The sequence below is a fragment of the Macrobrachium nipponense genome, chromosome 43 (genome assembly GCF_015104395.2).
Source record: "Macrobrachium nipponense isolate FS-2020 chromosome 43, ASM1510439v2, whole genome shotgun sequence".
Classification (NCBI taxonomy): Eukaryota; Metazoa; Arthropoda; class Malacostraca; order Decapoda; family Palaemonidae; genus Macrobrachium; species Macrobrachium nipponense.
This window is the reverse complement of record NC_061104.1, coordinates 28,127,565-28,148,133: the sequence shown is the minus strand read 5'-3', so window position 1 is coordinate 28,148,133 and position 20,569 is coordinate 28,127,565. Positions and strand designations below refer to the sequence as shown.

The window sequence follows — 20,569 nt, the reverse complement described above, 5'->3', positions numbered from 1 at the left end:
TGGAGAAAATGTACCCAAAAGAAATTACAATCGAAAAGTGCGGCTCCCCAAACAGAATTAGAACCTATGTCTGTTTGGATTGGATACAGCGGCAGAGAGTCGACTATCTGTCTTTTACCTAATCCGAAGGTTCGAATCTGGTCGTGGAAAGTTTTTGCTTGTCATTTATAATTATGTTTAGTTGTAGATTACCCCAAGGAAAGTTGATTCGTTATTAAGATGTTTTGAGGCTTAATATACATATAATATATATAATATATATATATATATATATATATATATATATATATATATAATAATGTATATATATATATATATATATATATATATATTATATGTATATACGCATATAGAATCTACTGGTCATTTTTACCAGATACATGTGAAATTGTTATAGCTACAATGCCCTCTTAACTTCATTGTGGCTATTTCAATGTCATACACATACACACACACATATATATATGAATATACATATATATATATATATATATATATATATATATATATATATGTATATATATATATATATATATATATATATATATATATATATATATATATATATATATATATATACCTGACTCCACGATAGAAAGGTAAGTGTAAGCAGGGACTTGGAGCAAGTACTTTCGTAGTATATTCTACATTTTTAAGTTCACACTGAATATAATATAAGTTGATAGACCTTTATATACAAAAACAGAAAGAGGGGGTGGGGCTACAATTTGTTAATCTGGGTGGCGTGTTCTTAAGAAAAAGAGATAAAGAAAGAGGATCAAGATATAATCCAGGATGGAGTTTTAAAGTCCTTGTTGATGTGGCTTCAATAAAGATGAATTCCAACATATTCGTTTTTCGGTGATCTTTGACCCTGCAGATTATCGAGGAATTATCCCAGTTAATAGCATGGCCTAACTTAAGCTAATGATCCACAATGCCATTATTTAGTTTGATCCTCTGATATGCCATATTTGTGCTGAGAGCATCTTACCTTTAGTTCTTTTGGAGTTTGCCCATATAAATCTTATTGCATTCTTTACAAGAAATACTGTATACAATATTGTTTGAATTTGGCGGGCTAGTTTTAATTAGTTTATTTCTTTCTTAAAATATTACTATATTCAAATACTATGTTAATATATATGTATACATATATATATTCATATATATTTGTGTGTGTATACATATATACATATATATATATATATATATATATATATAGTATATATATATAATATATATACATATATATATATATAATATATATATATATATATATATATATATATATATATATATATATAGAGGGAGGGGGAGAGAGACTTGGGGATGGTGTTTATGGTATGATGAGGAAAGAGGTGAGTCACAAACAGGTGGAGCAATGAAGGTGTGCAAAAGATGGAATGACACTTGAAAAATGCTGAAGCGTCGAGATGAACTGCGCATATTGTATGCGATATTTGAATTGATGTGGTGAGAAATGTGGATCTACACAGGAGTGGTGAAAATGGTGCTGTAGATGAAAGGATGAGAATGATAGGTTAGTGAGAAGGGTGAGCAATCCTGAAGTGTTAGATGGCAGGAGGAGAGACCTGATGATGGAATGAAAGAGGTCCTGGAAATGGAGGACATTAGTACTCTCGAAGCGAGAGTGCAAGATAGGGTGAATGGCGCAGTTTAAGAGTGCGATCGTCATGACGCTGATGAGCTCTCTCTGGTAGTGATGAAATAACATGGACACGTTTCTTGTCTTTGTTGGCGTATTTATCTTTACTTCACTGTAATTTTAATCATCATTCAACTCCATTTTTTTCATCGCTTTATTTCCTCATTGTATCACTTGTGATCTTTATATTCTGTGAATCACAATCTGATTCAAAATAGAAAATTTCTTTGCATACTCGTTTACCAAAGGGAACAATGAGACGCCACTACCCTCGCCTTCAGCTATTTACGAAAATTATCTAACATTCCTAAGACGGGCGCGGGTACAGGTACTCATTATTCAAGGTCGCTTTCACCCCCTCCCCCCTTCCCCAAACCCCCCCCACCCCCACCCCCAAATTATGCAAGGTCGTTTTTACCTCTCCACCCCCCTGAGCACGTCAATGAACTTTTTTTTTCTTTTTGCGCGCGTATATGTCACCTGACCCACTCAACTCTGGGGGCTCGCGTTTACCCCGCCCATAGAGACCTTATTTAACACTCTCTCTCTCTCTCTCTTAGTCTTCAATATACATATATTTATATATATATATATATATATATATATATATATATATATATATAATATTGTTTGCACACCGGCAGTTAATCGGGGGTGGTGCTGCCTGTAGACTCTCACCGATTCCTGTCACCCTCCCCTCCCCTCCCCTTCCTATCCCTTCCCTCCCCTCCCCTTCCCCTTCACCCATCCCTAGACCCATCCACACTACCTCCCCTCCCCTCCCCCTACCCCCTTCCACCTCCTCTCCCCCTTCCTCCTGTCCTGTCCTTCCCCTCCCCTCCCAAAATTTTTAACATTAAGTGAAGCATCGGGTCACGGTTGGTCTAATAAACAAATGAGAGAGAGAGAGAGAGAGAGAGAAGAGAGCGCCCTGCCAACCCAAGCCTCTGGGTATGTTCGTGCAAGGGAGGTTAGTCTGACTGAAAAAAAAAAAAAAAAAAAAAAAAAAAATCCAGGAAATGAGGTTATCCAGCTTGCTTAATATTTTATCGAATTACTAAATAAAATGGGGCTAAGCGCATGCGAGCAAATCGACACTTGCAAATAAATATGTTGCAATTCACTAGGCAAGGTTGATAAGATACAGAGATTTTTTTTCTCAACATGCTATTATCAGTGAAAGATGACAGTTATTTAAAACAGTTTACTGTTGCTCAGTAAGTCAGTTCATTTCAGAAGGTAATACTAAAAGAGAATTGTTCTCTAAAAGATAGTCTTGAGTAGGATATTCTCTCCAAAGAAAGGTGGCACTTCAAGAAGCGTCTGTTTTAAAAAAAAAGTGTAGTCTTTTGAGAAAACTGTTCACCAAGGGATGCTGGTAATTCGTACTAAGTGAGTACTGTTCAGCAAACAAAACTGGTGGTTGAAGAAATCACGAATGTTCATTCAGTAATAGAAATGGATATTAAAGATGAAACAACTGAACGTTAGTAATAAATTTAAATCATACTGAGAAGTAGACTACGGCTCAAGGAAAACTGGAACTTCGAGAAAATAAAGCATTAATGAAAGGCGGGACAGACTTGCTCAAAATATAGCTGATACTTGAAGAAGGGAATCAGAGAAGCCAGCCATTGTTGTATAATGAAAGCTATCCATTTACTATAGCTCCGTTCATATTCGCTTTTTTTCCATCTGACTTTCCAGCCTCTCTAACAATTGATTCTTAGTGCAACTGCGAGGTTTTCCTCCTGTTAAACCTTTCAAACCTTCTTACTGTCAATTTCATTTTTAGCGCTGAATGACCTCATAGGTTCTAGCTCTTGTCCTTTGGCCTAAATTCTGTTTCCAGGTTTCCAATATAATGAAAGCCAGTATTTACAGGACTCAAAGTTCCTCATAAACGGAATTTGTGGGTTCAAGAAGCAATTGTCGTGTTCGTCCACTAAGTTCTGAATCATTTGTTTAAACTACTGCTTCCCTTAAGCAGAAACTTGTATTGCTTTATGTAGAAAGGTTATCCCACCAAGACGAATATTAAACCGCTGTTCATCAGGGTTATGGTGAGAAACTTTTGCTCATCAGAATTGCGCTGAATTTTTATTCATACACCGGGAAATTATTAAGGTTAATTGAAATATTAAGAAAAATTAAGTAATTTATTGTAATTGATAACTGTCCTATCATCCAGGTGCTGATGCGACAGCTAATCCACAAAGTTGATCATCGTGAAGCTTGGGGGAGCCGCAGTAATTCAGCCACTTCCAAAATACCTTGGAAAATCTAAATATATATATACCAACAGTCCAAACTGACGTCCACGTAGTACATAATACATGATATCCCGATATCATCCTGGGACGAAGGCGAAGTACGTGTAGAGTGAGAGACTGCGATGAAGGAATGCTTCTTCCTGGCTGGGTTTAAACGGCGATTACATGTTGAAAGGAATAGTCGTCGTCACTTCAAAGATAAAGCTGTATATCCTTATATAGTCAATAGAGCTCAGAGTATCTGAGTTACGAGACCCTTAGTGATTGAAATCTCCTTCGTAACTGACTTAAGTTTCCGTCAACCTCAGGAAGAAAGCAAAATCATTAGTGGTTGGTTAGGACAGAACCAGAACGGCCGCTGGAAGGCAGTGAGCTGTTAACAACCAAGGGGGTAGTTAAATATTTGAAAACTACGTTAACTGTCTTCCAGTGACCATGCTAATTAAACAATAAATAAAATACAAATTCCATATGGAATTTTAGTACACTGCAGGGGAACGAATCCAAAAACATGTGTTTTTGGATTTTGCCAAATACATAAGAATATATATACATACAATGCATACAAAAATTAAATTTATCAAAGTTTATAAATTCAACATTTCAGAGGTTTTTCTCCGGCTTTCCACAGCAGCCTTTCTTTTAGGCCTCTCAAAAGCTGGTGATGATTTGTCTAAGTTTTGCAAATCACTGGACTTTGAGTCTTCATCATCTAAGGAAAGATAAGGTATTAGTTTATTAACGTGGAGTTTACAAATTTGTCTGGTACGTCCTTTAAATACTACAGCATGTGTAGTCTCCCCAAGATCATTCGTGAAAGTTTCCTTTATCCGACCTAAAGGATAATTGTTAATCTTAGTATTATCTTCCTTGAATTCCTTGTAAAAATTCTGATTTAAATTGACAGGGCGTGCATTAAATCTCTTGCAGTGAACACATTGCCTCAGAATCTTTTTAACCACTGAAAAATTTCTAGGAATAAAATAATTTCTTCTTAATTCAGAAAGAACAGCATAGCACCCAGAATGACATAATTTGTGATGAATATCCAATATAATTAACTTCGTTAAATGACTGTCTCTTGATTATAGAATAGGAAATTTTTTTTCTTTCTTGAATTTGCTCTTCACTCTCAAAATGCCATTGTTATCAACAAACCAGTTAAACCGAGAAACTATACCTGGTATATCCTTTGCTGCAGAAAAACCTTTAGAAAAATGCTCCAAAACATCAGCAAAGTGATTTTGTTGATCGGTCAAAATCAAATGTACAAGAGCTAAAGCAAAAAAATTATTTTCTTCTTGTACATCAACTTGTCTTCTCACTTTAGCTTTCCAAGTGTATGCATAATATGCATACACTTTGTGTATGCATATTATGCACCGACGGTACAGCAAAACAAGTCCAAAGCTTCCAAAGTGTATGCATAATATGCATACACTTTGTGTATGCATATTATGCACCGACGGTACAGCAAAACAAGTCTTCGGAAGTCAGAAAAATCAGAAATGTTGACCAAGTAATTTCTCTTAACTAAAGGAACATTAGAAAGATTAATGTAATTTCCAGAAAGATAACTCGCTTGAGGAATAGTGAACTGCATGGCTTGCGCCCTAATATTACTCAGGTCCGGGCCTGCAAGGAAACAAGACTTCATTAACAATTTATATGATGTGCACCTGGTTACCATGTCAGCAGGATTCTCCTTGCCATTAATAAACCCAAAATGAACAGGATATGTTTCACACAGTTTTTGTATACTGTAAATTCTGTTCAATACAAAAGTAGAACATTGGTTCATTTTCTTAAGTTGAAGCGAAGAACTTATTAACCACTGCAGGGCACAAGAAGAATCTGAAAATAGACAAATCTTTGTCACCTTTATAGGTTTTATACAATTGGGACCAGCAAGATCCAAATAAAGACCAACAGATTGTTCGACTCCTAGATTAATGGCGTGGATCTCTAAAGATGGTATGGATTTACCTTTCAATTGGGTATTAACCAACCGATTTTTAGCATTAATAAAGGTAAGTTTGCCAGACTCAACATTCAATAAATAAATTACACACCCATATATGTCACAACTGGCATCAGTAAAAACAATTACATGATACTCACCATCCCTTCGACCCACAAAACGAGTTACTTTAAGAGGGGGCGATGAATTTACACTGTCTACATATATTCCTCCAGTCTTTAGCTGTTGACTATTAAGAGGCTGGTCCCAGTTCAAACCCTTTTGACATTGCAAGTTATGCATATAAAGCCTACATCGGTTAAATAAAGGCAAGTTGAAACCAAATATATCGAACTGAGTGGCAATTGACCTAAGAATTAATCTTTTGGTATTAGCTTCTAGGTCAAGGGAAATTGGCCTAGTGAAAAGATCATCCGAAAGTCTATTCCATTCAAGCCCAAACAATTTGTTGACTTCCGGGATAAGAACTTCTGACCGATCTGTGTCAGACTGCAGATCAATATCATTAGTCACCAGTTGCTGAATTTCAAATTTAAAAGGTTTGAATATGCCAGCTAACTGCTCGTAGGCCCACCTCAAGTCATCAGAGTTGTTCATTGTGACAGCACCATTATCCATATATATTAAAGCATATATAAGTTTCTTGAGTTCATACGATTCTTGAATCATTACTGGAAGTCAAGATTAACATGTAATACAATGAAGCCATCAAAAGAAATGGGCTACACCGAAGTCCAAATGAAAGCCTGACATTTTTATAAGCAACTGGAGTGTAATCACCTGTGGTGACATTCCGAAACCAAAAAAATAATAGCCTAGACTGATCAATTTCACTTAAAGCCAACATATTAAAAGCTTTCTTCAAATCAAAAATCAAAATTTTTTCATCAAACCTAATATTAAGAAATGCAGAGGAGAGCTTTTGATTTAAGTTAGGCCCAGCATACATACATTGATTATGTGACAGTGACCGTCTCTTTGAGGATTCCTGCAAATTAGAAAGAAATACTATGCGACACTTCGTAGTTTCCCTTTCTGGCTTAAAGACTGGCATATGAGGTAAGAAGGAGTAGTTAGGATATTCAGCCTTAAATACCTCCAAGTCCAAAATAGGCTCAATAATACCCTCCTTCAATTGCTCCTTTATGCAGTTATCTACCAACTGCAAGGAACCTTTCTTACGAAGTAATTTTTTCAAATTTGATTGAAGAACAGCCTTGGAAAGAGACTCGTTTCTCGAAAGAAGGTGCGATACCTTCCCGTTCCATAACAGGGGAACAACTATGCGTCCATCACCTTTCGCGTGCAAATTTCTGAAAGTGTAGTCTACGAGAGAATCATCGAGCCGATTAGATTCATCACTGTAAACTTTCTGATCATAGTTCAAATAAAATTGGCTCTCCATATTCAAAATTTGATCAGTTGCTTCTTGCAGTTTCCTATCAATAATAGTCCCTCTATCTGGAAGCACAGTAAAAGAACAATTTGTTGTAATGTCACAGAGTTCGTAAAATTCTTCATTCACTGATACACTAGTAGCTAGAAAATAAGAATGGCTAGGGAAAGTGTAATATGTACCGTGTTCAGTATTAGAATTTTCGCCCCTCAATGGTTTCGAGGCCAAACTTTCATTACCTTTTAGTGAATTAAGATTAATTAGGAACCTATCAACATTCCCCATAAGCATTATTCCTAAAGAAGTCTCAATATACACAGACGAATTAGGACTCCCTATCACTATGTCTCTTCCCAAAAGACAATGTGAAAAATCTACTCCTAACAAAAGCTGAACATCATCAATGCTCTGAGAATTGGTTGATAAAAGCTTGTCAGCAAATACAAAATTTTTACTCTGCATTATACTAACTACCTGGCCAAGACCAGGTAAACTCAATTGCAAGTTTATAGAGGGTACAACTAGAGCAGAAATAGCAAAGGTTTGCATTCCCAGTTTAATAGGAACTTCAACAAGACTAGTAGAATATTCCTTTTGACCATTAAACCCTTTCACAGTCAGTTTTACTTGAGTAGCTTAAGACTTGAAATTGTAAAAGGAAGCTAACTTGCTAGATATAAAAGTGTTTTGTGATCCTGAATCCTTAAGACCCCTGTAAAGCCTATCATGACCATTTATACAAAATGTAAAAGTAGGGAGAACTGAACCTGTGGTAACATTTGGTAATACTGCTATCCCACTGCTTGCTTCCTTGGAAGACTCTGCTTTACTATTAATCATATCAGGACTAAGGTTCCAACAAAGATACTCCATATGATACTGTGAACAATGTGAACAAGGTCTTCGAAATCTGAATTTACATGCTTTAGTGGCATGATTAAAATTACCACATTTTACACAACCTTATGCAATTTTAATAAATCAATTTTGGCAGAAGGGGTGGCATACTTAGTACACTTATAATTTAAGTGATCACCGTCAGAAATACCGGCCTTAGTACAAAAATTACAAACTTTGGTGGGAACTGTCTTAGTTTTAACAGCCATTGTATTAGTCTTTTCCTGGAATGGCTTTGAATGAGCTAAAACTTTATCCCAGACCGATAATTTACCTTTCGCCTGACCCAGTTCATACCTTTCACATGCTGTAAAGAAATTATCTATGATTTGCTTAAGTGATGGATGAGTCACATTAGTGATATGAACCATATGAGACTTAAATCTATCATTGAGTGCAGACCAAACGAAATATCGAACAACCTCATCAACATCAATATTTAAATATTTTAAATTTTCGACTATAGTCCTAAGTTCTGATAAGAAAACAAAGGGGTCTTCTCCTTCTTTGAGATGTAGACAGGTCAATTTCTTAATTACAGCCGACTTTCGTAATTCACTCGAGGCAAAAGCCTGAATCATTAAGTCTTTGGCCTCTTTGCAACTTTCTTTGTCGGCCTCCAATGAACCAAGTAAACATTTAGCCCTACCCTCTACTTGTTGCTTCAAAAGTAAGAGCAAGTCCCTGTCTGGATAGTTAAAACTTTGGGTCGTGGTTTCAAATTCTCGAATGAATTTCAAAAAATCTTAACCTTCCTTACTTTGGAATTTTGGTAGAGGTGCAGTGGGTTGCCTCAAAAGGCTCCTAGCAATATCAGTAGTAGATGAAAGTGGAGGGCTTCCAGCATTGACACTAACATCCAACAAAGGCACAATACCTGAAATTTTATCATAGTACGACCGACATGCAGAGAGCCCAGCCTCCAAATCCTCGTCTCTAAATTCCCCTGAAAATATTAGAGCCTGTATTTTAGAATCCAAGTCACTTAATCTCTTCCTATACTCCAAGAGAACACCCCGCTCAAATACTTTTGCCGTGTTATCTAATGAAAGGTACTGTGAAGAACGGTTGGCACATTCTGTAACCTTTTTCCTAATAATCTTACGCTGCCCAATTAGCACTACCAATTCAGCCATTATGAAGACAAATAAACATACAAACACAATATAAGTATAATTAATTACTGCAATACACAGCGAAAATTTCAAAAAATGGTAAACGATACTTAGTACATATATGCAACAAAGTTATTACTAAGCAAAAACTTTCACAGCAACGCGAAAATTAGGGGCACTCAAATACTAAATTATTTAGCAAAGGGATAAACATCAAACTACTAATCGAAAAATATTTTACACTGAACTCTTAAATAAATCACCAAGTGATAAACATTAGCTACGAATTAGCAAAAATGACACTGAACTTTAAAGAAACCTGCAATAAGAGGGATATAAAATATTGTAAGTGAAAAAACCCCCCCAGGAAGAAACCTCCAATTCACCGCAATTCACGTCCTATGTCACGCACGTAACCAATAATGCCTAATCCTGTCACGGTCGCCATGCGCTGAATTTTTATTCATACACCGGGAAATTGATAAGGTTAATTGAAATATTAAGAAAAATTAAGTCATTTATTGTAATTGAAAACTGTCCTATCATCCAGGTGCTGATGCAGCTGCTAATACACAAAGTTGATCATCGTGAAGCTTGGGGGAGCCGCAGTAATTCAGCCACTTCCAAAATACCTTGGAAAATCTAAATATATATATATACCAACAGTCCTAACTGACGTCTACGTAGTACATAATACATGATATCCCGATATCATCCTGGGACGAAGGCGAAATACGTGTAGAGTGAGAGACTGCGATAATGGAATGCTTCTTCCTGGCTGGGTTTAAACGGCGATTACATGTTGAAAGGAATAGTCGTCGTCACTTCAAAGATATAGCTGTATATCCTTATATAGTCAATAGAGCTCAGAGTATCTGAGTTACGAGACCCTTCGTGATTGAAATCTCCTTCGTAACTGACTTAAGTTTCCGTCAACCTCAGGAAGAAAGCAAAATCATTAGTGGTTGGTTAGGACAGAACCAGAACGGCCGCTGGAAGGCAGTGAGCTGTTAACAACCAAGGGGGTAGTTAAATATTTGAAAACTACGTTAACTGTCTTCCAGTGACCATGCTAATTAAACAAATAATAAAAAATACAAATTCCATATGGAATTTTAGTACAAGAATAGCAATTCATTCTCATTGTTTGTATATCTTTAAACCAAACTTTCCACGATGAGACTTTTATAATACTGTAACCATTCACTGCTTACTCTTAAGAAATGGTTCATGAAATTTCTTCAGATTACAGTAGTGAGTTATTGATGTGCAAAAACCTATTATCATCATACATCTTCAGTGAAGCCTCAGCAGATGTAGTACCAGTAGTTCACGTGTCACGGGAAGAATACGGTTATCATTACCCTCTTTCCTGCATTTTGCCACCATGCAGAATTTTCAGGCGGTGCACTGTAGGTACTACTTAAGGTTCTTTGCAGCGTCCGTTTAGCCCCTAGCTGCAACCCCTTTCATTCCTTTTACTCTCCCTCCTTTTATATTCTCTTTCTTCCATGTTCCTTTCCTCAACTCTCTCCTAACAATTGTTTCATAGTGCGACTGCGACGCTCTTCCCTTGTTACACCTTTAAAACCTTTTTATTCTCAGTTTCCCTTTCAGTGAGAATGACCTCATAGGTCCAAGAGATTGCCCTTTGGCCTGAATTCTTTATTCAACTAAATTCGCAAGTGGGTGATTTCGTGTTACCGAACGAACATGATTTCATAATGCGTAGTAAAGTGTTTTTCAGGATTATGGTCATTCAACTTTTCTTTTGTAGAATTAGCGAGAATCCGTTATTTTTCATGTAAATTAATATTCATGAATGCATACTGAAAAACTATTCAAGTTTTGTAGGCTCATGAATAGTAAGCAGTTTTGAGAACATTAAGTCTTTTCTTTCGAGATATGCTAGGGTACATTTTTTTCGTTTGGAAATGTATTTCATATTGGTTTTGAAGTGAAGTATCTTATTTGAAAAGCTGGGCAAGAAAAAGCTAAGAGTATGGTGAAGCGACTTGGATGTGGATGTCAACAAAGATTGTTTAAAAGAAGAAAAAGAGCTTTAAAAAAGAACCTCCTACTGATTATATTTTTTAGCCCTTCGTTTTTACCGTTCTTTTGACCTTATTGGTAATTTTGGGCATCTGAAATCTCCATTCAGTCAACTTCTAACACGCGTCACGTTCTCTACTTTTTGGGCTTAAAAGTTCTTCACTTCCTCCACGCCATTGTTCTCCTCTCTTCTCTATTCCTTTTCTTCCATATTGCGTTTGAAGAACTTGCTAGCATAAGTGATAGTAGTACAAATATAGAGCTGCTGAATAAATCCAAAAGCGCCGAAAGCAGGAACTTTGACTACATACTGCTTCGAGAAGTAGACCATATTTTCATTAAATAAATCATTGTAGACTGGAGATATCTGCCATTCACTTGATGTATTTTTTCTTCCGTAATTCTCTTATATGGATGTAGAGAGGATAAAAATATTTATTAAATATATCACGATAATGTATAATACGGGTCAATAGTAGCCTACTATACTAGTCTAGACATTAATTATCAGGGCTTGCCCTTCCCCCTTCCCACCTGTTAGGGTGTGTCTGTCATGGGGAAACCAGCCACTAAAATGTCTGTCATTACCATCACAGCATTCTAGGATATGAAGTGCTATTGTAGTACAAATTTTACTTGGTATCTGCAATGTTGGATGCAGATCCTGTCTCCCCCTACCCCTCCCCGTCCCAACTCGTTGTGGGGTGTCTGTGAGGGGATAACCACCCACTTAAATGTCTGTCATTAACACCGCAGTACTCTAGGATGTGCAGTGCTATTGTAGTACTAAATTTACTTGGTATCTCCGATGTTGGGTGGCGATCCTGTCTCCCCCTCCCCTTCCTCCTCCCCCCCAACTCGTTGTGGGGTGTCTGTCAGGGGGTAGCCACCCTCTAAAATGGCTGTCATTACCACCGCAATACTCTAGGATGTGCAGTGCTATTGTAGTACAAATTTTACTTGGTATCTCCATGTTGGATGCAGATCCTGTCTCCCCCTCCCCCTCCACACTCGTTGTGGGTTGTCTATCAGGGGGTAACCACCCACGAAACTGTCTGTCATTACCACCACAGCATTCTAGGATGTGCAGTGCAATTGTAGTACAAAATTTACTTGATATCTCCAGTGTTGGATGCAGATCCTGTCTCCCCCTCCCCACTCCTTGTGGGACGTCTGTCAGGGGGAAACCACCCACTAAAATGTCTGTCATTACTACCAAAGTATTCTAGGATGTGCAGTGCTATTGTAGTGTAAATTTTACTCGGTATCTCCTTTTCAGTGCGTCTGTCAGGGGGAACCCACCCCCCAAAATGTCTGTCACTGGTCATTCTATAATCAGTAAAGTCTGCAGATATATTATATATTAGTTTCATCTGGTATCTCATATATTGGATCTAGACCCAAAATCTAACAAGCAATTAGTGGTGCTTGTCAAGTAAGCCACCCATATATTTTCGGCTGCGGGACTATATCTTTCAGTTGATCTGCCTCGTCATCCAGTCCATTAACCAAAATCTTCGCCTTCTCTTGCTCACATACTGTCTCTGAAGTCTTCAAGGCGACTTGGAAATCTCAAGATGGCCCTTGGAGGCTTTGGAGTTCGTGTACCTACCTGACAGCGTTCGGCGCATGCGGAAATAACATTTCTCTTGTTTCTTGACGAAATCAGGTGACAAAGGTTCTTAGCAGCAGCAGATGACATGAAATTTTCACGAAAGATTTATTGCCACGAAAATAATATTCAAAAAACAAAGAAATATAAAATAAGCAAAAAACAATCTCCATCACATGCTTTTCTCTCGTTGTCGGGATTTTAAATCACTGCATGATGATTAGTACATTATCCAACTCCCTAAATTCTAAATCTGAAACTATCCTAAAGTAATTCTTTTATTTCATAATTTACTTATGTTTTTATCTATATATCGATTAATTTTTTCATTTATTTTTTCTTCTATATATATATATATATATATATATATATATATATATTATATATATATATATATATCTCCATAGCCGTTTCAGACATTTCGAAATGAATTAGACTTTGTGCAATAGATACATGTTTTGTTTTCAATAGTAGTACATTATCCAAATCCCTAAATTTTAAAGCTGAAACTATCCTAAAGCAATTGTCCTTTTATTTCGTAATTTACTTACATTTTTATCTATTTATCGATTAATTTGTTCATTTATTTTCTCTTATTTCTAATATATATTATATATATTATTCTTATTATATACATATAATAATATATTAATATATTATAATAATATATAACTATATACATCAAATATATATATACATATAGAATATATATATATTATATAATATATATATATATATATATATATATATATATTAAATATATATGTATATAACCGTTTCAGACATTTTGAAATTAATTAGACTTTGTGGTGTAATAGATACATGTTTTGTTTTTAATAATAACTATTATAAGCAGAAATTTGGAATGTAAATGGGCAACTGTTTGTCTCCAGTGCTGTTTAACATTTACATGGAATTCTGTGAAACTCGAATTGCGAGCAGCATATTGCCAGATGATGTTTATTGGGTTAGATATGTAGGTGACACTTACTGTTTGATGTGCAAACCACAACATTGATAAATTTCTATCTGATCTTGATTCCTTAGTACCATCAATAAAATTCACCATGGAGAAAGAAACAAATAATTCTATTTTTTAGACACTACTGTAATAAGAACAGATAATGGCCTGAAATTCAAAATTCACAGAAAAGCTACAAATAACAACCTAAATTTCAATACAAAATCGACTCATACACGCAATGTCACTTTTTAAGAGCACTTAGACTAGTTAGCCCTGAGTATTTAGACGAGGAGTTTGGTATTATTACCAGATTTGGCATGAAAAACAACTTTTCGAACAGGGAAATAGAGGAATGTTCATTCTTAGCTAAACAAACATATTATAGCACAAACACCAAAATGGAATATGATATGAGTAATACTTTGGTTCTTCCTTTCCACCCGTCATTCAGTGATATTGTTAATCCTTTGAGATTATTAAACTTTAAAAGTGGTATATTTCCACTCCAACACTGTAGGAAAGAAAATCATCTGCAACATCTCCATACAAGAAGGCGTGGTTCACAAAATGCCTTGTGAATGTGGCCAATTCTACCTTGGACAAACAGGAAAAGATATTGATAAGAGAATTTCCCAGCATCCATATTGTATAAAATCAAATTCTCCAAACAGTGCTGTTAATTTACATGCGCAAAATTGTGGCTGTCCTATCCTTAGTAACAAGACAGAGATATTATTCAAGGAAAAAGATATGATTGCAAGAAATTTGTTAGAAACAGGTTGTACTATATGTTTTAGCAAACAAAGGAACTACAGTATCAGTCAGGGCATATACCATAGATCGGTCCCTTTATTCCTACATATTGTTTCCCAACAGTACAAATTCAGAGAACGGTTTGAATGACGATTCACCAAATCATTGAATAGTTCTTTCTTTTAACTTTTTTGAATTGCTAATTTGACCATTTGTTTATTATCTAAACAACCTAATGTTTACTTTGACAACTGTTCTGTTAATTCTATTTTTCCAGTGAGAAATACGTTTATGATTTTTATGTATATACTTATTCTGTTTTGTTAAGATAGAGCTCTTGAAGAGGCCTGGTGAACTGGTGAAATGAGAAGTTATCGAGCTACTAGAGTCTTTTATTCTCCTTTCTCCTGTGGACTATATATATATATATATATATATATATATATATATATATATATATATATATATATATATATATATGAACGCCCTATGGGGAAGCTGTCATGATCTCAGCCTTACCACCGCCTTTTCACTGAAAATCACATTATGCCTCTGTTGGTCTAATCGATGAGTTGTGTACCTAGTAGTTAGTCGAATTTGGTGGGTCACATCTAGAGTGGAGAAGAGCCTGAGAGTAGCACCCTCATCCTAAAAAAACTGCAGAGAACCAAAAGGCTAATAAGGGGAAGAAACATGGCGATTGTAGTTGGGTATATATACTTTTCATTAGGCCGTTTGACCTTACAAGGAGGGGAAGTGGTGGCTCCAGCGAAAAACAACGCTATGGTCACTGACACATTCAAATCTTAATTTTCGAATCTTTGATGAACATTCTGTGCAACAAAATTTCAATAACATTAGCCATTGCACTTGTTTCGCACAAGGCCATCTGCAACATGGCTTTTGGACCTTGATCTGCAGTACATTGAAACCCCGCTGCTCCCCAATGCACAATGAACCTTTCGCCCTAACATTGTCTCCTTTTGTTTTTTCTGCCGTCTTTCTCTAAGTAATCTCGCCTCTTCTTATTTTGATCATGTATTTTGTGCTTGTCCTGACAACAGTGGATCTCTCATAAGTGTTAATGAATCTGCAAAGATGTATCTGCATCCTGCTTGCCTCTCTTTCATCCATGAATCCCGGGAATCGAAACACCCACATGATTCGCAGCATTTATTTCAAGAAGGACTGAACTTGTGAGCAAAGGAAACCTTTGGCGTTAACATATAAACAGAAAAAAAATAAAAACAAAGTTGCAGATAAAATTGCATGTTTAAAAACACGTATATTGAAGACATCTGGGCTTTTATGCAAAACATAACTAATGATTATGAACTGCTTTAATATGATTAATTTCTGTCTCTCCTATTTCACTATGATCATCTTTGGTAACTAAACGAAATCATAGTATGATGATATACTGATTATTCTTTTCCATGTTAGTGTATCTGCAGTATTTTTATTATTCGTAATCAATGTCATCAATATAATCGGTGGGTAATAGGGAACACTTCTTGCATAGATATATTGAGATTAATACACAAGATAGCTATAACTTGCTTCATAAGCATCACAAGTGAAAAAAAGTTTGTATAAACCGTTACACTTTATATATATATATATATATATATATATATATATATATATATATATATATATAATATATATATATATATATATATACGCACGTGTATTTATATATTAACTATGAGTTACATCACTAATTTATACGTTTTTAAGTTTTTCGTGGTAGGAATATATTAGTTTACACTGTAATCATATTTGATGTCACTAAAGTTCATTTAAACTGAGAAGAAAGTTTTGGTCACGCAGATATAAAGATAAACAAATAACTGCCGGCCATAAATTTCGAACACTGCTGTAAAATGTTTAGCTCTTGTTAACCAGTTTAAATTGCGTTGTGGCATTACATGTCACCTCTGTTTACACTCGTGCCCTAGGCTTTCTGGAATTATTGCAACCCATAACGGCCTTCTCCACAATTTTCGGATATAGTTAGGGAAGCTTAATTAAGTGCTCTTTTCACCTGATATCCAAGTAGGATATCGACAGAGGACTGCGATAACCTCGCTCACTTCACTGCCAAACAAGGGGCCGCCCAATAGCCATCAGTGGAAGTGCATGAGTAGACCGAAGAAGCGGAGGAACGCCAGCATGTTGTAATAAGCGGACCTCGCCGGCGTGTGATCTTTGCGCCTTGGCGGATAGACCGAGTTCTCGCGACCTCTCTTCGGGTTGATGTCGGCCCCGATCATGGCGGGTACCATCTGCCGACCTCTTGACACCTCGTTCGGATGCCGCACGTCCGAATCCTTGACGACGGTTTTGTCTGCTTCTGCAAAGGAAGAGGTGGCTTCAGTTCGATGCCATGGATGATGTTAGTTTTTCCTTTGCATCAGGGCTTAGGACAATGGGACTGGAAACTTAATGTCCCTTCTTTTGTTTTATCCCTGGCTCGAATGAAACAGTAGAAATAAAGAAATAAGAGGATTACAGCTGTCAATACAAAAAATGTAGCAGGAAGAGAATGTCAACGCTTGGTAGTAGAGTAAAATAGTCACTGAACCGTTCAATTATTTTCAGGGATCAAAATGTTCCCTTTTCCGTTGCTTCATTGCTCATCGTAAAAGTATAATAGGATACGAAAGATTAATAACATCAGTAAATAAGAAAATATGCACATAAGCAGTGAATTGCTAATATCATAACGATAATAATAATAATTATTAATATTATTCTTATTTGATATGAACGCATACTACGTTATGGTGACATATAATTGGCCCTTATTTTGTTAAGTACCTTGTATTGAAGAAAAAAAAAGCAAAAAAAAAAAAAAAAAAAAAAAAAAACAAAAAAAAAAAAAAAAACGAGGACAAGCATAATAAAGGGAAGCATAATGAAGACAGAGAGAGGAACGCGCCCAAACAATCTCATAAACAAGAAGGCAAACAAACAATAGAATATCAAAGTAAACAATGAAATGTCAAGTTAAAAAAAATACCAAAGGGGCAGGGATTGCCCAAACCGCCTCACCCATGATATGCAGTATATAGGTGTCGACCTCCTTCGTCCCAATTTCCTTATTCACGGCGACGCACGTCAACATCATCACCCCACTGGTTACCGCGGGCACCGTGAACGACAGTTTGCTGATGGTGTTGTAGCCCGTGCTCCCAGACTTCCTGACGGTCGGGACGACGGCATGGCGCGGCTTCCCCTCGATCATCCAGGAGATGTCGGCGGCCGGGTTCGAGTCCTTCGCCTTGCAGAAGAACGTCACGTCCTCCCCGACCTTCGCCTTCTTCGGCCCCGACACTGAGATGAGTGCTGGAGGGTCTGTCGGGTGGGGAGAAGAGATAGTGAAGAAGCGGCAAGAGTTGTATGTTATGCCGTCGAGAAGCTCATCGTAGGCACGTTCTAGGTATATACCTAGACCGTGACCGTAGGCCTTGACCATCAGAAACACATCAGGGAATTTTGGCGACCGTCATCAGGCCCTCATGAAATTATCCGGGACTATATATATATATATATATATATATATATATATATATATATATATATATATATATATATATATATAATATGGGATAATTTTCATAAGCTGATGACTATCGCCAAAATCCCTTATGAATAGATATTTATATAATGTGTTTAAATATATGATATACTCTGCTCTGAATAGGGTTCTTACAGGCATATGATGCCCGAAACGCGAGTTCTATTAGACAAAGATGACTCCTAAAGAGACTATTCACAGGAAAGTACTGTTCAAGGTTAGAGACCACTTAAATGTACTACTTAGGTATACACCCGGAGAGCTCGTGAAGACAGTAATTACTGAGATAATTCTATGGCAAGCGTAGCTCATGGAAAGAGGGTACTTTTACACATATATTGCCCAGAAAGGGAAGTACTTACAGACGACCGTGAGGTAAATGGTTTCGTTGTCTGCGGGACCCACCGAATTGTTAGCAGAGCACGTGTAGGACCCTGCATCCCTTCGTGAGATCCTGGCCAGCCTCAGGGTCTCTCCCTCGTAGGACTTCACGGAGTGGGAGTCCCATCGCGTATCTTGGAATGAAGAGAAAATTCGAATTAACAAAAAGAGTGGCCTGGAAGAGTCTGATGTGGGCGGGAGTAGGTCAAATTGAGGACTGGGGACCCGCGGAGTACTATATTATTAACGGGGAGACAAAGCTATTGTCGCTGTAAAAAAATATTTTTTTACGATATTCTTTACATCAGCGGTTCTTAACCTGGGATTAGCTATCCCCTGGGGGTTCGTTTGGATTTTCTCAGGGGGTCACAAATGGTTCGGGAGAATATAATTTATTTTGAAATATTTGTATTAGCCAGTTGGGCTTTTAGCAGTTTGGTGAGTGCAACTTGCTTACCTCCCCAACCTCCCGCGAATTTCTTCAAATTCATGAGGATTCTTAATGAAAGTCAACTCTACTGAACAAGAGCTCCCGACACTTTGAGCAAAAGCACAGGATGACTGTCCCCTTCCGACGCTGAAATGAGGTGTTGCCTGTCGCTTTGATATACTTATGGGTACTGCCTGTCGAGCACTGCTCCTCGTCCTCGCTTTGATAGACTTATGAGTCTATGACAGCAGAACCACTTCGACCCTCCCACTGAGAGAATGAGAAGTAGGTTTTGTTATGTATATGATGTTCAATAGTTCTGTAGAATTCGCAATATTCTAGCATTTGTAGAGGCTACGTGAAATTTTTAAAGGTTTTAGTTCGTGGCATTTTGTTTTATCTGACCTTTTCGCAAGGTTCACCATTTCAAAATTTATTATTGGGGTTACGGTAATATCCTGAAAAGTCTCGGGGAGTCATAGGATGAAATAGGTTAAGAACCGCTGATTTACATGTACGAATAAATTAAATGGAAACATATATATATATATTATATATATATATAATATATATATATATATATATATATATATATATGTTTGCATTTACTATTCGTAAATGTAAATCAGTGGTTCTCGTTCTTAACCTTTTTCATTCTGACACTCCGAGACCCTTCAGGATATTACCGTAACCCCAATAATAAATTTTGAAATGGTGTACTTTGTGAAAAGGTCAGATAAAATAAAATGGTACGAACACAAAAACCTTTAAAATTTGCAGGCAGCCTCTACAAATTCCAGAACATTGCAAATTCCGCAGAACTATTGAACATCATACGAATAACAAAACCTACGTCTCATTCACTCAGTGGAAGGGTCGACATTGTATAAAGCAGTTTGCCTCAAAAGAGTGGCTCCAGAGTTAAAATGACACTGGTCTCAGAAAAACATTCATGAATCGCGGATTAGCCACTTGTGCCGCAAACTTTCAAATCATTATTTGCTTCAGTGCTATTCATGTCTTGCAAACACCCTCGAGCTTACTAGTTTATTAGGACCTTCCTTTTCATTATCTGTTTCTCACCTGCTTTTTCTGGCCCTTTCTAAGTGTCTTTGCCTCCCTCCAGTGCCACTTACTACTGTATCATTTTACCAACTAATCATTTTCCATTCCATTTTCCTCACTGAATCCTCAAATCACTGATCAATCCTTCCACCTACGCTAACCTTTTTATACCTTCTTATCTCCATATTTCTCACCCTTTCAATTCTTCATTTATATATATATATATATATATATATATATATATATATATATATATATATACGTGTGTGTGGTGTGTTTGTGTGTGTGTATATATATTACATATATCTATATATATATATATATATATATATATATATACTATATATTATATATATATATATATTTCATATATTATATATATATATATATATATATAT

At 36.4% G+C, this 20,569-nt stretch overlaps 1 protein-coding gene across 1 annotated transcript in view; it reads right to left on the bottom strand.

The window, feature by feature from the left end:
- Positions 1–16,752: 16,752 nt before the first annotated feature.
- The window catches only part of LOC135213608 (protein amalgam-like), a 38,310-nt gene continuing 34,493 nt past the window's right edge, over positions 16,753–20,569 (bottom strand). The window contains exons 5-7 of the mRNA XM_064247633.1: positions 18,658–18,810; positions 17,770–18,072; positions 16,753–17,068 (exon numbers count right to left, since the gene is read on the bottom strand). Coding sequence (XP_064103703.1) covers positions 16,842–17,068; positions 17,770–18,072; positions 18,658–18,810 — 683 coding nt within the window. The 3' untranslated portion in view covers positions 16,753–16,841. The remainder of the gene's footprint in view (positions 17,069–17,769; positions 18,073–18,657; positions 18,811–20,569) is intronic.